The 14,054-nt window shown below is 32.4% G+C and overlaps 1 protein-coding gene across 1 annotated transcript; it reads left to right on the forward strand.

Annotated features, from left to right (window-relative positions):
* Positions 1-1,736: 1,736 nt before the first annotated feature.
* LOC139492845 (uncharacterized) lies at positions 1,737-10,603 on the forward strand. The gene is made up of 7 exons (XM_071281028.1): positions 1,737-1,758; positions 2,141-2,289; positions 2,701-2,925; positions 5,471-5,577; positions 6,272-6,381; positions 7,373-8,411; positions 10,183-10,603. Exons 1-7 carry the CDS (start codon positions 1,737-1,739, stop codon positions 10,562-10,564), a joined length of 2,034 nt encoding a protein of 677 aa, XP_071137129.1. The 3' UTR covers positions 10,565-10,603.
* Positions 10,604-14,054: the final 3,451 nt, after the last annotated feature.

The raw sequence follows: 14,054 nt of genomic DNA on the forward strand, positions 1-14,054 counted from the left end.
GGCTAAGATGTAAACATAAACTCAGCATAAATACATGACTTAAATATACAAACTGGTCAGTATAATTTGTGATGTAGCTCTTTTCCGTCTATTCAAACTAGTAAGATTGGAACCTTTACAAAATAGATAGACATATATTCCTTTCAGTTCAGTTTTCAAATAGAGGATTGATGTTATCACCTTCAGCAACGTTCCTTGTCGCAAGGAGGTAACATCTGAAATCACGATAAATATTGTGGTGTTCCTGCTGACAAAGCTTAATTAATAATATTGCCTTTGTATGTAAATCTTACTACTATGAATTTCTTTTAAACTGAGGAATTATTCATACATAACTTTCAGGTTATTTCACATACAAAAACGTATCATTTGACAAGGATGAGATTATGAAGAATTGTAAGTCCTTTATGGCTTCAAAGAACATTACATGGAACAGAAAATCTGAGGACTTGTTTGTATTGGATACCTAAGTAAATAATACACAATGTTTTTCAATACAAAAATGATAGCATACGCTATAAAATTATAACTTTGGGATTCCATAGTCATAGTTTGTGAAAAGTAAACAAAAAGAGTAAAACGTACTGCACAAAGGAACAAGTTATTAGTATATTTGAGTTACTGATTGTTAAATTTTGAGTTAAACTTTTTCAACAATTTGTCGGTACTCCTATGTATACGCACTGTGTGCCTCTCCTTATCGACCTCTTATATTCATGAGTCGAAGTTCCTTCAGACACTTTTCAAAAACATTTAATTTCACATTCAGATATATTGATGATGTTCCTTCCATTAACAATCCGAACTTTTCGGATTTAGTTCCATTTATATATTCTCCAGAACTTGAAATTGCAGAACCATCAGACACGGCTTCCTCTGCCTCATTTTGCGATTAATATCTCAAAGTTGACATAAGCGTTCATCTCAGTACGAATTAAAAACGAGACGATTTTAATATCTTCGATCTTAGTAGCAATTTACAAATGCCACCTGCCTATGGAATAATATGCATTTACCGACTCATTCGGAATATAAAAGGTTCCTACCGACACATTATAAAACGTCACCAGTTTCTGGGCAAAAAATGATGAATCATGGCTCAGTCAACGAATGTCTTGTCCTTCAAAAATAATACATGATTGTCTTGAATTATAGATTCTAGGAACTGAAGTTTTATCATCTCAATTGTTATTGTGCTGTGGTTATTTTTTGTGTTCGTGGCTTTAATTTTGTATGTGCATTATCAATATACCATTTTGTTTTGTTTGTTGACATATGTGTTTGTTTTTCTTTGGTTAAGATTATAACACAACGTTCACTATTGTACCCATATTTTTTATTTTTACCTATTTATGCTTTTGTTTGTTTTATTCACACATTGTTGTCAATATAATGGAACTCTATGCGACTATGATACAAGTAAGAGGTTTAATCCACTATTTTCTACATAAGAAAATGCATGTACCACGTTAGGAATAAGCCAGTGATTTTCTATTTGTTTGGTGTGCTTGAGCTTTTGATTTTGTTATTTGATAAGGGACTTTCCGATTTTTAATTTTACTTGGAGTTTGGTATTTTTGTTATTTTGCTTTCAACATAGAATTCGATCAGATAATTTGCAAATTCAACACATCTTTTAGCGCAACGGACTTGGACCCTTATATTGTTCCCAATAAAATGTAAATGTAAACAATTTTAACGTTAAACCAGTTTAAATTACTGTTTATAGTTTCAGTATGGATAGTATTATTCAACAAGGTAAGTTTTGCTAAAATAAGCTATTGAAATAGAGTTGAACATATTGGTATTGCGCTATGATATGTGTTTGCTTAAAATGTCCCCTTCAAAATATTTCGCTTAACGTCTTCCTGCAGACTGGCAAGTTAAAAATCGGCTTGATGTGTGGGTCTAGTACCTGTCAAGAAGGTTTAATATTTATCTAATATCAATATGTTACGCTAAATAGCTGTCAGTTTATCTTTTTAAATTAGATTGTATATGTTCAGAGGACACTGGTGACATTTTCGCCTTTTCTTTTAGTAAGAATGTGAGTTAACTAAATATTGACTCACAACTTGAAACCTGATTTTGAATTCTTGTATCTACTATCATCAGTATGATAATTCAAACTTTTTTCTAGACCGTGTCATGAGTCTGCCATGGTTGTTATTGGTGTTGTATATGGTAGACCTTGGATATGGTGGTCAGTATGATAATTATATGGTACAAGAACATAACAAATTTAGAAGGATGGAAGCAAAGAAAGGAGCTGCTAATATTGAGAAAATGGTAAATTCAAATATAACACATAAAATAGGAGAAATGGTATGATTGCGAATGAGACAACCATTTGGAGACCAAACTCACTAACGTTATGGCACAGCATTTAATAATGAGCACAATCAATACCGTTTGCTACCTTTAAAAGAAACCAGTATGACAGACTGAAACAACTCAAACGAGAAAAGCAATAATCTGATTCATATTAAACAATCAACGAGAAAGGTTGAAAGGAGGTAAACAATGCCAGTGGATGAAAAGAGGTAACAACACCAGTGGTTGAAAGGAAAAGAAAAACCAAACAAAATCATATCAAATCAAACATCATGTTTTATGATAAGTATACAAAAAGGCATTATGCAAAATTTTTAATCTATTCAATCAAGTTTGTTAACATATGTAACAAATAATTGTATTCAGGTTTGGAGTAATACAATTGCCAATGTTGCACTGAACTGGGCCAAGACCTGTACTGTAGGACATAATGGCAAGACGGGGTATGGCGAAAATTTGTATTTTCATACAATTCGAGATAAAGGACAAGAAAGGGATTTGATAGAGAGGGGAATAAAGGCTTGGTACGATGAGTATACGCTGTGGAATTGGTCCACAGGATTTACGACGCCAACAGGGCATTATACACAGGTAGACATAAAGTTCAAAATAATGTTATTTTGTGAAATATAAAAACAAACAAACACTATTGAATCGTTTAAATGTTTTATATGATTCTGTTGGTAATTCCAGTCTCTAGTTTTCGAAACGACATACCTTGTGTCATTGTGAATAAGAAATCAGGGATTTCATATATCTTTCATGTATTGCAGTTACAAAATATATTCAATAGATATAGGAAGATGTGGTGTGAGTGCCAATGAGACAACTCTCCATCCAAATAACAATTTATAAAAGTAAACCATTACAGGTCAATGTACGGTCTTCAACACGGATCCTAGGCTCACACCAAACAACAAGCTATAAAGGGCCTCAAAATTACTAGTGTAAAACCATTCAAACGGGAAAACCAACGGTCTAGTCTATATAAAAGCATGGATATATAACATAAGCTGTGCGCTTAAGAGGTGTAAATATGTATGTAAATATGTATTTTAATTGTCAAGTCACATTCAAGTCAGAAGTTTTATATAAAGTCCATGCGTATTTACGTATTTTACATAAGCTATTGACATTTTGTTTAATCGACTACATAAAACAATATATATGTTTTACATAAAGGTTATATAAAAAGCAATATTTGTGGCAAATGATAAAGCCTTGGTTGTCTTAATTTCTTATCTTGATCAATTGCAGCTATGATTATGGTATTGACATAAATATGCTGATTGTTTCTTTGAATTTTTCATACGTTCTTCGATTTGGGAACCTTTTTAAAGTTTACCCGACAGTTTGAAAATCGAACAAAATGTTTTCAAGGATACTAACAAACGAATTATTAAATGTCTAATGGAAGATGATAAAAACTGAAAGATTGTTTTATTATGAAGACACAAAGATGTAGAGTACAAGGAAGCTGACATTTTATATATATATATATATGTTACAGGCATTTTCTAAATTTAGGCATTTTGTAAAATGACTGAATTTTCAGGCAATTTAGAAAATGCCTAACCTCGACAGGCATTATACAAAATGACTAAAAATACCTAGTCATTTTGTAAAATGACTGAAATTTTGATGCGATATTCCACAAATTGTCTGTTGAGTTTCAGGCAATTTGTAGAAGGAAGATATCAATGAGATGCATATGACAAAGTTGACAAAAACACAATATCTTACAAAGATAATAAATAATGGTTTGGCAGAACTAATTTATTCTCCAAAATCCAGATTGGAAGTTTTTTTTTATGCCATATGATATGTTCTTTTTAGGGAAACTACGTTAAGTACGTACTCACTCTGTATTTCAAAAACCAACAGTGAATTTATAATTATTTTGTCAATATGGCAAACAGACAAATTGTTCTGTCAATAGAACAGAATTTACAATCACATTTTTAGAAAATATAGATTCAAAACAGTAAAGTGAAACATATGAAATAGAGAAATGTTCGTTTTGCTGGATTTTTATTTATTTTTTTTTGCTTTCAGTTGCAAATATGTCATACATTTTCTTCAGAACAACCTTAGAGTTCTCAAAAGAGTTGCCCGATCGTCTGAAAATGTCAGGGCTGATAGATATTAACCTGAAGAACTTTTGAACCCCCATGTCAGATTTGATCTAAATGTATTAGATTTAGAGATATATCAAACCAAAAACTGTATTTTACCCCTATGTTCCATTTATAGCCATGTTGGCCATATTGTTTGGCAATCAGGGATTAAACAAGACACTCTAATGATCAATTGTTGCCAAGTTTGGTTAAATTTGACCTAGTAGTTCCATAGGATAACATGTTTTTTAAAAGTTAACAGACAAAGACGGAAGCAAGCCGCCGAGATGAGAAAAGCTCACTTGACTCCCTTGGCTAGGAGAGCTAAAAATCGACAAAGAAAAGAAAGCTTACAGTGCTTTCACAAGAGAAGCGTTTCCTGCTAAGATACTTTGATTTTTTTTTTAGAACATATGAAAAAAAAAATATGCATCTGAGATGTGTGTGCTTATTGCAAAACCTTATGTTGCCTAACGTTAAGTACTTTATCAGTAAAGAACAGTAAAGGTAATGAAAGACCTAAACGTGTGATGATCCAGATTTCTCCAAATGTGGTCTGAGTGCTTAATAAGATTTTACGCCAAACAATATATTTGCAAACAATTAGGACAAATATTATGTAGTTCTGTCGTGCAAACATTTTTAGAAATTTAAAAAAAAAATGTCAGGTTCTGTGCTTGTGTGAATTGTAATTATTCAGTAAAATGTATTCTTGATTATTTAAGCTCTTCTTTTTTAATTCAGTAATTATCACAAATAAAACAGCTCTGGTTTTCAAAGCTTTCAAATGTTTTTCTTAAGATTTTATTCTATAAAATAATTTCAGGCATTTTGTAAAATGCCTTTCAATTTTTCTAGGCATTTTGTAAAATGCCTAGAAAATTTAGTCATTATGGATAATGACTGAATCTTGCAGGCATTTTGGAAAATGCCTAAAGTTTTCAGGCATTTTACAAAATGCCTAAATTTAGAAAATGCCTGTAACATATATATAACAATTGTTTTTCATTCATTCGCAGCTTGTGTGGGCAAAGAGCATCGAAGTTGGATGTGGTATATATACTTGTCCACCAAATGGACAGTTCCGAGAAAAGTTTCTGTACCTTTCCTGTTTTTACAATCCACCGTAAGTTGTTCAAAATTTGTTTGTTGTAAACAATGGATAAAGAAACACAAAGGTGATGTATTTTATATAAATTTCCCAAAGAAACACTAAGATAGAGCATTAACTTACCGCGCTGTCATTGGTGTGCTCAAACCATCTTACTAGAATATCTTTAGTGACGAGCTTGTGTACAGCAAGATAAATAATCTATTGATTTAACTATTTTCAACTGATTTCAAAAGTTTCTTCTTTTATATGTTGTGCTACGACACTGTCCCAGGTTATAAGAGGATTGAGTGCTCCCGTACATGTTCTATCAGCCTCATACTTTTTGATGTGTCTGTCCCAAGTAAGTATCCTGTAATTCAGTGGCTGTCATTTGTTTATGTCTGTCATAGTTGGTCTTTGGCAATTATACATCTTGCCGTTGGTTTTCTCGTTCATTGACACCAGTTACAGATTGAAGAAACTATACAAAAAGGTCGACTTCTCATTTGTAGAGATAAAAAAATAACTTTTTAAAAAAATATATAAAAACGTTAAAAAAATGACAAGACAAAACATTTTTTTTTTAAATGAAAAAATAAGTCATTCATATCGTGCTATTCATATTTGGCAAACATTTTACAAACGTTGATACATGTCGGTATCATTTAAATCGCAATCTTCAAAACCAAGTGTGAGTAGGTAAATATAAATTGAATCTTTTTTCAAGTGGTAACTTCAATGATAATGGTAAATTTCGTACTGGAGATCCGTACATCAGAGGACGTGCTTGTTCTAAATGTGCAGCAGGAGAACAATGTGACGATGGTTTATGTTCAGGTATGTACTATTTTTGTCGGCATTGAAATGAATTGTCAATCGTTATATTCTTACTCAAAAAGACACACAATTTCTACTGCATTTTTGGTTTATTCCATTTTATATTAATCCATCTCTCCTGCAAGGTTTCATACCTTTCTCTAAAATATGTTAACGACAAAACACAGTTGAAAAAAAAACAAAAACATATAAACGTCGACAAAACAATTATCCAAAAGACATTTCGAGGGGAGCATATACATTATTTAATACATAAAACGGAAACTATCAAAGATAAACAAAAAAATGTTTGATTTTTGAAGGAAATTTATTAGATTGCATTTATCGCAGTACTCATTTTTATTTTTTGAGACAACACGAATTGTCTTTTTACAATTGGTTTTTTTTCTATTTAAACACGGTTCTTCTGAATGTGAGTGTTTTGTTAGCTGTTAAATAAGCGTGAAATCTACTCAAATGCTGACACATAGAGGTACTTTGCGTAAAGCTAACAAAATAATACCCTCTGTCACTACATACCATCCAAGTCTATGCTTTGAATGTGAAAACCCCGATTATGAAAACATACTTGATTGTGAAAAACTCTTATTTCGATATATGAAAATAAACACTTTGCCGGGTTTTATTTTTACTAAAAAGCAAAAAAACAAATATACTGAACTCCAGGGAAAATTTAAAGAGGCAAGTTCCTCATCATATGGCAGAGTCAAAAGCTCAAATACATCAAACGGATAGAAAACAATTGTCATATTCCTGACTTAGTATGTACAGGCATTTCTTTATGTATAATCCTAATCGCCATAAAAAAGGAAAAGAAACAAACTATGGGAACAAAGAAAGATAAAATGGCAATATTAATATCACAATGGCGGGATGTATAAATACCGAGTCACGCAAAAAGGGTATTACAAAAAAGTTATTAAACCATAAAGGTTTAAAATGACAAATAAAAAGGTATAAATGTGTGTTTATTGGAAATATTCATATGTAGGATCTAATAACGGCGGAAATGTATGGGATAATAACAGCAATGGCGAAGAAACTGGAACGGATAACAATGTAAATTGGTGGGATAGTAACAGCAATGGTGGTGGTACTAGTAGCAACAATGATAATAATTGGTGGAATAATAATGGCGGGAACACAGGTGGAAATTCCTGGGACAATAACGATAGTGAAAATTCGTGGGACAATAATGGAAACAGTGGAAATACGTGGGATAACTCTAACACTGAAAATTGGTGGGATGGTGGACAAGCATGGGACAACAATGGCAACAGTGGTAACAATAATTGGAATAGTTGGAATTCTTGGGAAAATAATTGGAATGGTGGAAACTCGTGGGACAGTAATGGAAATAGCGGAGATACATGGGACAATAACTGGAATAATGATAACTCATGGAACAATAATTGGGATAATGGAAACTCATGGGACAGTAATGGAAATAGCGGAAATACATGGGACAATAACTGGAATAATGATAACTCATGGGACAATAACTGGAATAATGATAATTCATGGGACAATAATTGGGATAATGGAAACTCGTGGAACAGTAATGGAAATAGCGGAAATACATGGGACAATAACTGGAATAATGATAATTCATGGGACAATAGCTGGAATAATGATAATTCATGGGACAATAATTGGGATAATGGAAACTCGTGGGACAGCAATGGGAATAGCGGAAATACATGGGACAATAACTGGAATAATGATAACTCATGGGACAACAATTGGGATAATGGAAACTCATGGGACAGTAATGGAAATAGCGGAAATACATGGGACAATAACTGGAATAATGATAACTCATGGGACCACAATTGGGATAATGGAAACTCATGGGACAGTAATGGAAATAGCGGAAATACATGGGACAATAACTGGAATAATGATAACTCATGGGACAATAAACAGAACAACGATAACTCATGGAACAATGATTGGAATGATGGGAACTCATGGGATAGCAGCTGGAATGGTGGGAATGACAATTGGTGGAAGCGTGGAAAAGTTGTACGGTAACCTTCAATAGTATCTGACTATACATTCATGATTGATCATTATTGACTGAAGAATGGCTATTGTTCTTCTTTGTTTAAGCATTTAAATATTAATTTCTTGTCACCCAAACTGCTTCGACAGTTTTGTAGCAAGACTGCTTTTTGTGGGTCAATGTGAGTTCTTTCCATTACTTTGGTGTCCGTCATCTGTAGTCCGTCGTATGTCAATGTTTACCAAAAATCTTCTCAGAAACTAAGGGCTAACTTAAACCAGACTTGGTTACAATCATGATTATGGTATCTAGTTTTAAAAAAAATGTCGATGGCAACTAACATGGCAGACATGTCTCAAATTGAACATAAGGGTAAAATGCATGTTTTTTCTATATAATCTTGAAGACTGTTAGAAATATAGAAAATCTAGCAGGGGGAATGTTCCCAATGATGAAAACATAAAAATTGTCATACGATTTATTGTAGAAGTTAATATCCTTCAATGACTAATTCTGCCAATTTATTTCTTAAAATTTGAACAGATAGAGAGAAATAAACCAAAAATGATCAGACAAATAAGAGAACATGGCTGAAATCATCAGACTCCTTATTGGAGTTATTATCCTTTTTAAATAACGATGTGTATAAATAACAAATAATGTTTGCCCAACATCTGAAAAACTACAACAGATAGATAGAAACCAAGATAAGCAAAATTGAGCACTGCAAGACATGATCTACAAAAAAATCAATAGTTTAGAAATCGTATGACGACACCTTATCGGAGTGTGTGCCCTTTCACAATACTTTTTACAATGTTTTGCGTGTTTACCTTATATCTGAAAAGCTAATATAGGTTGATAGATCCTTTAACCGCCAAAATGGATCAGCAAGACAAGATTTCAAAAATCAAAACATTGTTGAAATCTACTGCCGGACCTATATTGGAGTTGGGAGTTGTTACACTGACTTTAACGCGATTTTTGCCGTTTTAGCACGTTTGCCTAATACATTTGTATCTGTAAAACTGTAATAAATAGATAGAAACTTTAATAAACAAAAACGATCCACTAGACAGCAGTAGTTAATTCATGACAATGTGTTTCCTACTGTCAATTTTCTGCCTCTTATCTTGAAAACAATTAAAGATACTAGATAAACAGCACTATGATCAAGTAAGCCGTGATCAAATAAGTCATCCGATAACCGAAAGCGTCAGTTGGCTCCGTTTTCGAGTTCGTGCACTTTAGTTAAGATTTTTACCAATATTTACCGTGTTTTCATATTAATTCGAAAACAATAGAAGATATATATAGACTCTTTAAATAGAAAACATTGACCAACAGAACAAAATCTACAAGCCAAGTTTGTCCAAATCGTAGTCAACTCTTCATATAGGGGTGATTGACCTCAAATTACAAGTTTTTTTATTCGTGTTTTGAGCAAAAAAACTAAGAAGAAATGAGAAATGATCAGCAAACAAGGTAAATAAAAAAACCATTCTTGTCATAAATTCTATTCTAGTTAACAAGTTTGGATAATATACTGCTGGAATGTGCAGATAGATCTGGGTGATAGACACAGGCTCTTTTGAATCTCTAGTTTCATGCTGGCAATGTTTAAAAGGTTGATGTTTGATATCCACCAACCACTGCATGCCGGTTTTTTTCGCCAGTTTTTATTTTTGTTACCATCAACACTTTTTAATTACTTTGTCTCTATAACAATTATCATAATGAAACCGGAAAACTGCACAATTTTTTGTATATTTTGATAGTTAATTTTTTATTTTAAGGCTAAAACAAGATGGAAGAAAAGACCAAAGTGACAAGCAATTCGACACAGACAGGAATAATGAAAGACAGATGAAAATAGCGAAACTTCATCACAAAAGTCTGCATTCGGCGGATAAAGATGCTCTTCAACTCCACCAGTTAAGACAAAATGATGCGACCAAATCTGATCTTAGAGTAAAAAAAATAACACAAAGGAAGTCCACGAGGTTGTACCCTCAGATAAGGCAACTTTTCAATAGGAAACTCATAGATAGGCAACTTAAGCCTAAAATGAAGAAGGCACAGCGGTTGTCAACTTTAAAAAGATTTGTTTCTTTAGTTAAAAGTTTAAAGAAAGGGCAATTAAAGACTAAACAGAAAGACGATGGAAGGAAACAATAAGAGCTTGGACCTAATATTTTACTACTAGTTTTCTGTTAATGTGTGTGTAAATATTAATGTTAATGTTACATATTTTTAAGATGTCTTAATAAAGATCAGCATGTTCTTATTTGTTATGGTTTTTATCTGTTGCTCCTTGTGAAAAAGTGGGCTTATTCATTTTAAATATGAATTCAATATACATTTATATATATTTCTATTTACATACATAAACGTAGAGACAAACAAATGTAGAAGTACAAATAATTTGAATGATATACCTGTATATACAAAAATGTGCTCGGTGTGTCGAAAGGGAAAGTATCAATGATTGTGCAATCAATGCATAATTTATAAATATGCGGCCAATTGAACAAATTTTAACATTGTAGTTCTAACAAACATAGAATCTGTAATGTTTCCAGGGACTGGCTTATTAGCGGATCTATAGATGGAACTCCAAGAACATGAAATCTTCTTTCAAAAACTTATACGGATCCTGGCATCTGTTCTTTCAATTTTCTATAGTCTGATATATGTTTTGAGTTCAGCATAACTCATACCCTGGAATAAATTATGGATCGGTTAAAACTGCCTATATTTGCTCATCTTGATTATATCTCCTTCTTTTAGTGTTGCAAGTTCTGTTATTTCTTTGGTGATCATCAGGTCATCCTTTGTGCATGTATAAATTGAAATCAAACTAATAATTCAATGAAATTCCGCGACATTATGCCATCCGATAATTTAAATTAAAAAAAAACCCGCATATATAGATAGGCAGTTAAAGCTTAGAATGAAGTAGGGACAGCAGTTGTTTATACTTGCGCTCAAATTTCGTTAATCTTTTTAGAATGTACACATCAATATATAACATAAGACTTATGCAAGAGCAAACATAGCAAGATAAACGTTTCCTGCTGTGCACGAATCATCCGCCATGTTAATTCGCGCTCAGTCAAAATGTCCGGCATTATAAGGCAATCTAATTAAAATATAGATATCTGATTTCGCAATCCTTATATACACGAGTACGCTAGTTAGTTTTGAATTTTAATCAAATTGATAAAAAAAAAAGGAATAAGACACTGTCTGAATTCAGCGAGACTATTTGCGTATCTACAAATATAATCCTGCTGAAACAGGTCACTTGTAGAATATCCGAATATACAGATCTATTCCTGCTGAAACATGTCATTTGTTGGTTTCATACGACTATTCTTGGTATCTTCATATTTAATCCGACCAAAACAGGTCACTTGTAAGATTTCAGACGACTAATCTTGTCTCTAAAGAAACATGTCACTTGTATGATTTTAGACGACTATTCAGGTATCTATATAGATCTTATTCTGCTGAAACATGTCACTTGTAATATAATAGAATCTACAGATCTATTTCTGCTGAAACATATCACTTGTAAGATCTCAGACGAATAATCTGGTATCTTCAGAAACAGGTCAAATGTAAGCTGAGGCACAGACACATCAGAGTATTGGTGACAATAAATACATGTTTGTATTTGTACGTAAAAATGCCACCGTTAAACGTGTAGTGCTGTTTAAATGGGTTTCTGTCATTGCTTTTAGATATAGACGATGGATCGTCAAGTGCATAGTAAGTACATTGTGAGTGATAATTTGTCATAAGTGTTTCCTCATGACGATCCTGTGATTACGTTGTTTTTATGAACAAGTATTCATGATATCAGTTTTTATAAAGTTTAAATATGCCGGTTAGTTCCCTTGTCCCATGAAAGTGTCTTCTAGATCTAGAGAATATGTGTTCTGTAGTGGTTTAATCCAAGACAATGCGCAAATTTTACGGGAATCTTAATTACGTCAATCATATTTATGTAATTATCCGATTTTCTTTATTGAAAATTTCGAGTGCATGGTTGGAAATTTTATTTTGTGTGTGAGTTAGTCCTGAATGTTTATTAACCAAACATTTGAATTAGTTCTACCGTAAGCTTGACCTGTTCCAGTGTTTGTTTGAAAAAAATGCATTCCCTCAGTTTGTACCTACAAATTGAATATTTCATTTCAGATCATTCCACGTTACAAGATTAGTGTGGGTTTTTTTTTAAGTATTGTCATCGCGGAAAAGGAGAGCGAGGCAGCTCTCTCTCTCTATATATATAGTTAGCCGATGATCGAAGCTGAGATTTCTCAGCCTCTATAACAGTATAATTTAGCGATCGCACTGCCTCTGATGAGTATATATCTGTTCGATATCAGTGTCACACATTATTTTGGTACTAAATTTTATATATCAAACCAGAGACATATATACACATATATAATAATGTATATATGTCTCTGATTTCTTGTATGTACATTTCGTTTACAGCATGCATATTTAATTTATTCAATACTAAGAATGATCTCGAAAGTCGCTATGAATTAACATGTCCGAAATATTTGTTTACATCTGAAACATGTAAGATTATAAATTTCTATTTGTCAATAACCCTTTAAACTGTAAGCTAATGCAAACATCTAACAAGTTCGTTATGCAACTTTTATACGGTCATATCAAATACACACATAATTTAATTCACCGATAGATTGATCACCTATCGTAACTCTCTTTGATAAACCATGGAAGTAATGTTGAATATTACTTCCATGGATAAACGTAATCAATCTGTTATCTAATTTCTGTTGACGAAATGACCATTACAAACTGTGTTGTAATAGCAACTTTATTTGGTATTTAAAGAAAGATAAATTTGTATTTGGATATGCCAACGAGAGCACATGAACTGCGTTCGGACTTTCCATCGTCATAGATTGTTTTTGGTTGAAAATATCTAATTTGTAACACTGTTATTATATATTTGGACTTTATTAAATGAATTTGGATTTTACCAATTTGTTTATGTTTACTGTATTGAACTGCCGACTTGTGTGTGAATAAAGAGCTAGTATACCCCGCATTGTGAGCCGTTCCCAAAGACGGAATCCCGCTCGAAGCCGTTCTGGCAATATTTATCTAGAAAGATACCAAATTTTTCTTCATATCAGTCCTCCTTCCTTATTACCCTGCTGATCGAAAAGCACATTCATCCCTGTTCGCGTATACAGTAGATATATTTTCTTTTCAAACTCTCATTTAGTACCTGTGACATATTGTCTTAGTTGTGAGGAAGTGGATCAAGTTTACACAACAATTAACCCCTACTTTGAAAATGTACTTGTATGTGCTCAATGATTTTTATCATGAATATTCTTTTGTCTTATATTATTCATGTTATATTTTGTTAAATTAACTGTTCTAAATTTGAACCTATTTTGAAAGGATCTTAGTTTAAAACTGGCTAAAGCAAACTGGTTTCCATAGTTTCTATTTCTTGTTATAGAGATCTATAGGCCTTACAAATGACAAGGAATTGTAAATATACTATTCCTTGCTTATGATAACGTCAATTTACGGATTTAAAAAAAATAATTGATTACTTATTGAGCTAATCTAATATTACTGTTGATGATATTAACATGCGTTTGTT

Source organism: Mytilus edulis, chromosome 1, assembly GCF_963676685.1.
Source record: "Mytilus edulis chromosome 1, xbMytEdul2.2, whole genome shotgun sequence".
Lineage (NCBI taxonomy): Eukaryota > Metazoa > Mollusca > Bivalvia > Mytilida > Mytilidae > Mytilus > Mytilus edulis.